At 40.8% G+C, this 8671-nt stretch overlaps 1 protein-coding gene across 3 annotated transcripts; it reads left to right on the top strand.

Moving 5' to 3' along the window:
* The first annotated feature begins 402 nt into the window (after positions 1–402).
* tmem237a (transmembrane protein 237a) lies at positions 403–8541 on the top strand. Of its 3 annotated transcripts, none has more exons than XM_061692141.1 (11): positions 403–1249; positions 2003–2155; positions 3058–3180; positions 3377–3482; positions 3559–3713; positions 5101–5224; positions 5764–5955; positions 6026–6099; positions 7349–7436; positions 7520–7641; positions 8274–8541. In XM_061692141.1, exons 2-11 carry the CDS (start codon positions 2092–2094, stop codon positions 8339–8341), a joined length of 1116 nt encoding a protein of 371 aa, XP_061548125.1. In that variant the 5' UTR covers positions 403–1249; positions 2003–2091; the 3' UTR covers positions 8342–8541. The 3 variants fall into 3 exon arrangements, with proteins under 3 accessions (XP_061548125.1, XP_061548124.1, XP_061548126.1); XM_061692140.1 differs by having other exon boundaries at positions 2006–2155; XM_061692142.1 differs by having other exon boundaries at positions 2082–2155.
* Positions 8542–8671: the final 130 nt, after the last annotated feature.

The raw sequence follows: 8671 nt of genomic DNA on the forward strand, positions 1-8671 counted from the left end.
CTAGGTGAACTAGTCAAACATCACTGTGGTAATCACGGAGGATTGGTGCGGCGGCGCCAAATGCGGAAGTTGAAAACAAAAGTCTAAAAATAGGTCGCGCACTTAATTATTGCTAAATGAAAGTAGCGAGTGGCATGTAGATTATTGTAATGGACTAAAAGTACAGTTTCTTCTTAACATAAATACTTGAGTAAATATAAAAAGTATGCTACATTAAAACTACTCTGACAGGTGCAAATTTTCACAAATGTTACTTGTTTAAATCTAACGGCGTAAATGTCGTGCGTTACCACCCACATCTGGATAGGCGTAACCCGGGTTTTTCGAGATACGAGTCGTCAATTGGCCGAGATTTTGCTTTGACTTGCAAGCCCAAACTTGAGGTACAAGTGCTGTATGGCGGCAGGTGGCTCCACTCACTTCACAACAAGAAGCAATTTGGCTGCTAGAATTAGTAAATAGTCTTCAAAAAAAGAGGCTTCAAGTTGTTAATTGCCACAATTAGAGTTCAGTAAACTAACCATAAAACAGAGAATTACCCAGCGTGTATTTGAAACAACCACATAGTGATTCTTAAGTGGCATAACATTACAAATGAAGAACTGAAGGGCTTGTGCGGGTACAAATGTTACTATGTTTGTGTCTGTTTTTGTGTTAGCACTATCACCACCTACCTAGCTACCAATTGACCTACTTTCATACCTATTTAGCTCACTATCGACTAACGAACTTAACAACACAACCTCGCTCTCCCTCTCTGCTAATCTGCCACAGAGAGCTAATCAGCGATAACAGGATTTACTACTAGAGCCTTTTTGTGAGCAACTTTAGTGTTTTAGTGGCAAAATATTTGATTTGTGTAAAAATGAACACTTTCCTGGACAAATATATCATTTTCGTGACATCATGTAGTGTTGTGCGTAGTATTGGAAGACTTTCTACAAGATGCTGGCATTTTTGTGCACAAATATCGCACTTCAAAAGGTGAGTATTTCCACTTGTATTATGTATGGTTATTTTAATCGATCATCCAATATGATTTAGTATGATTAAAGGTCTTTTGATGGCAACAGTTTGACCCCGGGACAGATCATTTGCGAAGCCTCCTGCCGGTCAGCTTAGCGCCGGTGGCTACTTTGCTGATGACATCATCACAAAGCTCCCCCAGAGGCTCAGCACGCGTCCACCTGTCACTCACCTCAGTGTCCATGTCGCCATCGTGAAGACAAGCTGAGCACAGCACAGACGGGTGAGTGACATTAGCTTTAGCATGGTTAGCATATTTGATTTGTGATCATATTTGTGTTGAAGCAGTTACAGTGTACAGAGCTGCACAGGACCAGTAGAAATATGTGTAGCATAGTTGTAGTACTGGTAGTAATACAAGTAGCAAAGTCGTAATACCAGTAGTACATATACATATATCATGCCAGTAGTAGCATGTGTAGCATAGTAGCAGTAATAGTCTAAATACATGTAGCAAAGTAGTTGTACCAGAAGCAACACATGTAGCAATAATAGTCGTGCCTGGAGTACAACACACCAGTCGTAATATGTGTAGCATAGTAGCAGTAGTAATACATGTAGCATAGTGGTGGTAGTTCCTGTAGTAGTACATGTAGTAAACCAGTAGTACACATGTAGCACAATAACAGTACCAGTAGTTATATATGTAGGATAGTAGTATTGTTGTGGTAGTTCGTGTAATAATACACATAGCATACCAGTAGTAATACATGTAGCATACTATTACTAGTGCCAGGAGGAGGAGTACATGAAGCAAACTAGTAACACTATGTCTAGCCTAGTAGCAGTACCAGTAGTAATACATGTAGCATGCCAATATTAATACTTTTTAGTAGTAGTAGTAGTAGTAATAACACCATTGTCCTAACATGTTGTTGTTAGCATGTTAGCATTAAGTTATTGCTTCGAATGTTGCTCTTTTTTAATCAAATGTAGCCCGATGATGTCGTTAGTCAAACTTTTGCCATTTGCTCAGCAGCAGCTGCGCTCGCAGGCTAATCCAATCACAGCAAACGTTTGCCGCTAATTGACTGACCTCGATCACTGATTGGCAGACGGGTCGCCATGCCAACAGTCAAGGGCAGGAAGAGGAAGTCCAGGAAAGAAGTCAACGATGGCGACGGTGAAGGTCTGTCATTTACTATTACTCTGACACATGTACTACTGTTGGTAGTGCTACTGGTATGCGACATTTATTATGCTACACATATTGCTACTGGTACCAGTACTACTATGCTACGCGTATTAGTGGTGGTATGATGATGATTACTACTACTACTACTGGTACTGCTACTATACCACATATTATGAGTGGAACTACTTCTATGCTACACACATTACTACTTGTAATACTACATGACACGAGTACACCTATTACAACTGGTACTACTGCTATGCAACACATATTAGTCGTGGTATGATATGTATACCGCTACTATACAAAACGTATTAGCAGTGGTGTTATATGTGTTATATACTGCTACTATACTACACAGATTACTACTCCTACTACTACTATGCTACACATATTAGTGGTGGTATGATATATGGTTGAAATTCTGCTACATGTATTACTACTAGTATGCTACATGTACTACTACTGATACTACTACTATGCTATATGTACTACTCCGGGTACTGTTACTATACTACACATATTACTACTGGTATGCTACATCTATGACTATCGGTACGATTACTATGTTACACATATTAGTGCGTGTATGCTATAAACTGTATATTACAACTGGTTCTGCTACTATGCTACTACTGGTATGCTACGTGAACTGCTACTTGTATTACTACTGGCATGCCACGTGTGGTACTGCTGTTACTACTTCTGGTATGCTACATGTATCAATAATGGTAATCGTAGTAGTATTATGCAACACGTATAGCTACTGGTACTGCTGCTATGCTACTACTGATATGCCATGTTTACTAAACGATTCAACCAAAGTTGCATCATCACCAGTCCTCTATGACATCACGATGACGTTATCATGGTCTTGTCTTGTTTGTTTGTTTCAGTGGTTTGCGTAGACGTGGAGAATGAGGAATTGACCAATCAGAGAAGAGAAGCCGCCACGCCGCCCTTCCTGGACGTGGCGGCCCCACAGAAAAAAAAGAAGAAGAAGAGGACGGCAACAATTGGTTCGTCCTAATCCAACATTTTTCGAGTGTGTTTGTGGGAATTTTTGTTCAATGTATATAGTGTTTTTGGTGGCAAAGTCACTTTTTCGTGGCCAAATATAGCCTTTTGGTCACCTGTTACAGCTCTGGTGCGGCTCCTCTGCAGGATCTCTGTGAAAAATGTTCAACGTGTCAAATTTTGTTGTTATGCTTTCAGATCAGCAGGTGGAGCACGTCGACACGCCAAACGGGAACACGGCCGAAGCCGCGGTGGACGAGGAAGAATCCACGGTCGCTGTGAGCAGAAAGACCAAAAGGAAGAGGTTTGTATTCCAATCATCTCATTTGTTGATTTCTTTCGATATTCAATCGTCAGTGCTGTATCGTCGTGTTGCGCAGGAAGGCCAAGCCCACGGAGCCTCACAGCGACGACCTCGGCGCCGAAGATGACGACATTGTGGCGGACGCCCCCTCGCCCATTCCCCAGCATTCCTTGTTCTCCGCCCCCCAAGGACATAGTCAACCTGTTGGCAGAGTCTTTATGGAGCGAAACAGTAAGTTGGAACACCTGGAATCATACTCTTTACATTACTCTGTTTTTTGTCAAGTAGTATTAAAAAAACATATTCCAAAAAGTTTTGTTAAGGCTTTTTGAGCAGAGGCTGGAACGGATTAATGGCATTTTAATTCATTTCAATGGGGGGGAAATGATTTGAGATATGGATGTTTTGAGTTACGAGCATGGCCACTGAACAAATTCAAGTCGTATCTCGAGGCACCCTTGTACAGTGGAGAAAATATTTATTGGATCCCTCACTGATTTTGTACAAAGACATGAGCGGTCTTTAATTTTAATGGTAGATTTATGTTAAGAGTGAGAGACAGAATATCTAAAAGAAAACCCAGAAAATCTAATTATAAAAAAAGGTAAAAATGTATTTACAGTTCATTGAGTGGAATAAATATTTGATCCCTTAGCACCAATAAAGAATTCGTGCTCCCACAGACCATCCATTTTGCTTAAGTGATTTTTTCTAGATTTTCTTTTTGATATTCTGTGCCGACCTGTTAAAATACACCTACCATTAAAATTATAGACTGTTCATGCCTTTTGTCAGTGGGTGAACTTACAAAATCAGTGAGGGATCAATTTATTTCCTCCGCTGTATTTGATCTTAAGGCTACACAAGCCTGGAAAAAGTCCCACAGAGACACTCCAACACGTACGTAGAAGGGCTTAAAACAATGCTTATCTTTAACACAAAAAATAATCAGACACAAAAGTTGAGTATTGGATCACAAAATGCAATAGTTAACCACAAACATTCGTATTTTGGCACAAAAATGATACACTTTCGTCCCAAAACGTATAATGTCTTTAATAATATTATTGGGTAGGAAAATGCAATACTATACTGTACCATTAAGCAACATATTTGCTCACAAAAAGGCTACATTGGACTACAAAAACAAAAGACCACATCTGACAGAAAGCCTTCCAAAAATGCTATTCTTTGACACAAAAATGCTACATTTGCCCACAAAGGTGTATATTTGTCCAGAAAAATGCAACGGTTGCACACAAAATGTTTTATTTTTATACAAAAATGCTATACTTTGCCCCGAAACTGCTATATTGTTTCAAAAATTATGAATTCGTCCAGGAAAATATGTTTTCCCCTTAAAACAGGATATTTGCTCACAAAAAGGCTACATTACGCTATGGAAATCTTCTGTTTTGGAAAAGGCTGCTTTGTACCATTTACTCACAAAAAGTGACCATTAGGCCACCAAAACCGTAATATTTGACTTTCAAAGGCTATTTGATGCCATTGAAATGATGCACCTTTGCTTAAAGAGGCTAGTTTCCCATGTAAATGTGATTTTTATTCACTCAATAAATTTGTTCACAAAAAAAAAATAAAAATCGCGTGCGTGTAGGGCGTTTTCAGGCAGAGCGAGTGGAGCATTTCCGACATGCCGAGCAGGTGGACGACTACTTGGAGCCCAGACAGATGACGTGGACCACCAGAGACGTAGCCATGAAGGTCCACAGCAGCTTCAGGTGTGCATGTTGTACCATTGAGTCGAATCATTGTGTCTTATAATAGAGTCGTGTCATTTAGTCATAGCCTTGAGTCTTGTATTTGAATTGTATCATTGAGGCGCATCTTTGGGTTGTACCCTTGAGTTGTGTCTTTGAGTCGTGTCACTGAATCGTATCAGTGTGTCGTACCTTCAAGTTGAATCATTGAGTCATAACGTTGGGTCTTATTATTCTGTCTTATGAAATGAGCTGTACAGTCAAGACGTGTCATTGTGTCGCATCGAGTCGTACTATTGAGACATGTCATTGAGTTATTAAGTTGCACCAGTGAATCGTATCGAGTCATATTGTGTTGCATCGTAGTCGTATAATTGCGATATGAGATGTCATAAGGTTGTATCATTGAGTTGTACAATTGAGTCGTTTTAATCAGATCGTGTCATCGAGTCGCATTGTTGCATCGGGCCGATGTTTTTGTCGTATCATTGAATTGTCTCCCTTTTTCCAATGATTGTGTGTTTTGTTCATTCGGCGGTGTCCCTGCGGTACGACTGCAGGGTTGTGGGCCTTTTCTGCCACGGCTTCCTGTCCGGTTACGCCGTGTGGAACGTGAGCGTCGTGTACGTGCTTGCCGGCGAGCACATGTCCACGCTGGCCAACCTCCTGCAGCAGTATCACTCTCTGGCCTACAGCGCGCAGTCGCTGCTCTACCTGCTGCTCGCCATCAGCACCGTGTCCGCCTTCGACCGGTACGTTGGCCGCTTCCTGTTTCCTGTCCCGTTCGCGCTCATCTGATTTTTACTCTTGGACGGCATGCAGAGTGAACCTGGCCAAGGCCTCCATGGCCCTGAGGGGCTTCATCACGTTGGATCCGGCCGCTCTCGCCTCCTTCTGTAAGTTAAACACGTCGAACTTGAAGAGTTCAAACGCAAAAGCCCGCAAGCGCCATTTAGACCAAAACAGAGACTCCATCCATCCATTTTCTGAGCCGCTTCTCCTCACAAGGGTCGCGGACGTGCTGGAGCCAATCCCAGCTGTCATCGGGCAGGAGGCGGGGTACACCCTGAACTGGTTGCCAGCCAATCGCAGGGCACATAGGAACAAACAACCATTTGCACTCACATTCACACCTACGGGAAATTTAGTCTTCAATCAACCTACCACGCATGTTTTTGGGATGTGGGAGACTCTTGTAATTGATTTTTATTCACATAGCATACAGTTAATACGTTCCATCTCAGTGTCACTTGAAAGTTAGGTGAACATTTTGCAATTGTCTGTTTTTGAAGAAAATGATTTTCTTGGAGTTACCTGGTTTTGCGATGACATCAAAGACCTCTTAGAAAGACCTTATCAATAAAAGTTAGATGTTTCCATTTTAGCCTCTTAATTGATTAACATATATTAACTTTGAACGCCCACAAAAAAAAACATTGGCTTCAAGATTTTCGTAAATTGAAAATTATAAAGTATAGCATTGTTATGCCAAATTGCAACTAATGTTTTTGTGATCAACAATTGCATTTTTGTGGACAAATGTACTATTTTGAGGCAAAGACGAGCATAATACCGCATTTACTTGAGAAAACAGCCCATTCAAGTATAAATCTAATGGCAGCATAAGATCTATTGGACCTATTGTGGCCTTTTTGTGAACAAATATGATATTTTAATGACAGAATTTTGCATACTCATTCCCTTCCCAAATATATTATTTTTAAGAGAATATTATTCTTTCGTATTAAAGTTTTGCATTTTGTCTGCCAAAATACTACTTTTGTGCACAAATGTTGGCCATTTGTGGCCAAATATATCATTTTTGCAACAATATACTGAATATTTTTGGGGGGCAAAGTAAAACATTTTACTGCCAATTTTTGTGGAAAAATAATACACTTTTGTAGCCAAATATATCCTTTTTGTGATCATATACAGTCTATTGCTTTGAAGGCATTTTTGTGCCTCGTTGTTGAACCTTCGTGGCCACTTGTTCTGTTTATCATTTTTGTGTTGATATATAGTACATTGTTTTGGCGGTTAAGTCAAGTATTTCAAGTGCCAAAATACAACAAAATACAAAATACAACAACAAGTCGTCAACTCACCATTGTATTTCATTTGTTATTCTGTTTGTCTTTTCAGTGTACTTCATAGCGTTGATCCTGTCCCTCAGTCAACAGATGACGAGCGATCGCATCCACCTGTATCCCACCGCCAACAACACTTTGTGGTGAGAACTTAAAAAAATATGTCGATTTACAGTCATGTTTTGTGGAGCATGTTATGATCCAATTAATAATCATAATTCTCCAGGCCTCCTGGATCTGAGGAGCAGATCTTGCGACCGTGGATCGTGGTCAACCTGGTGGTGGCGCTGCTGGTGGGCCTGGCTTGGGCCGTCATTTCCACGCGGCCGGGTGTCGACTACACGGAAGGTACACTCAAGTGGACATTTGGTTGTAATATTGTCGTGTATGCATGAAAACAAATTCAGCCCCTAACACCAGTTTAATGAATATTTACAAAATTGGGTGGACAAGTCTATCATGATAGGACCCACTAAAGTGGACCCATGGCCAAAATTGAACAGGAAATCAGCCATTTTGGTTTGAAGCCATCCTTTTGGGTCAAATTCCAGGGCCGTCACCTTCAAAATCAGGATGATTTTTTTTTTTTTTTAATGTATTTATAATCATGGCGGGCGACTGTTTACCACATCTGCCTCACAGTACTGAGGAATGCGGTTCTAATCCCGGCCCCACCTGTGTGGAGTTTGCATGTTCTCCCCGTGCCTGCGTGGGTTTTCTCCGGGTACTCCGGTTTCCTGCCACATCCCACAAACTTGCACGGTAGGTTGATTGAAGACTCTAAATTGCCCGCAGGTGTGAATGGTTGTTTGTTTGTGCCCTGAGATTGGCTAGCGACCAGTACAGGGTTTACCCCGCCTCCGGCCCGCAGTTACCTGGGGTAGGCTCCAGCATACCCGCGACCCTAGTGAGGATAAGCGGTGTCGAAAATGGATGGATGGATTTATCACCTTAGTTTTGTTTTCTTTCTTTCTTTGTAGAGTTCTTGATGTCCATGGAAGTTGAGGGCTATCCCAGAGGCGATGAGAACTTGGACATTCCAGCCTGAAACCTTGTCTAAAATGTTTACTGTATTTATATTTTCAAATATATTTATTTGTACAATGTCTTCTACATTTTTTTGTATTCTTGTGATTTGGTGAATGTGAAAAATAAATGTAGCGTCTCAGAGCCAAATTGGTGTGCGGTGCTTATGCAACTTTTAAGCATGAGGTGGCGCTGGTTCCTTCTGAATCCAATAAACGAGTACACGTACAGTACATATTGGGTAGGGCATCTAATTAACTCATACAGTAATGTCTTGTTTTAGGTCATTATGTTTGACTTAATACTGCAAAAAGTGTCATATTTAATTCCACCATTATGAATGCAATTATCT

Source organism: Phycodurus eques, chromosome 12 (genome assembly GCF_024500275.1).
Source record: "Phycodurus eques isolate BA_2022a chromosome 12, UOR_Pequ_1.1, whole genome shotgun sequence".
Lineage (NCBI taxonomy): Eukaryota > Metazoa > Chordata > Actinopteri > Syngnathiformes > Syngnathidae > Phycodurus > Phycodurus eques.

Coding starts and splice junctions, on each gene's coding strand:
- tmem237a (XM_061692141.1), top strand. CDS start 2,092: ATGCCAACAGTCAAGGGCAGGAAGAGGAAGTCCAGGAAAGAAGTCAAC. Junction 2,156..3,057: donor CAACGATGGCGACGGTGAAG/GTCTGTCATTTA, acceptor TGTTTGTTTCAG/TGGTTTGCGTAGACGTGGAG. Junction 6,100..7,348: donor GGCCGCTCTCGCCTCCTTCT/GTAAGTTAAACA, acceptor TTGTCTTTTCAG/TGTACTTCATAGCGTTGATC.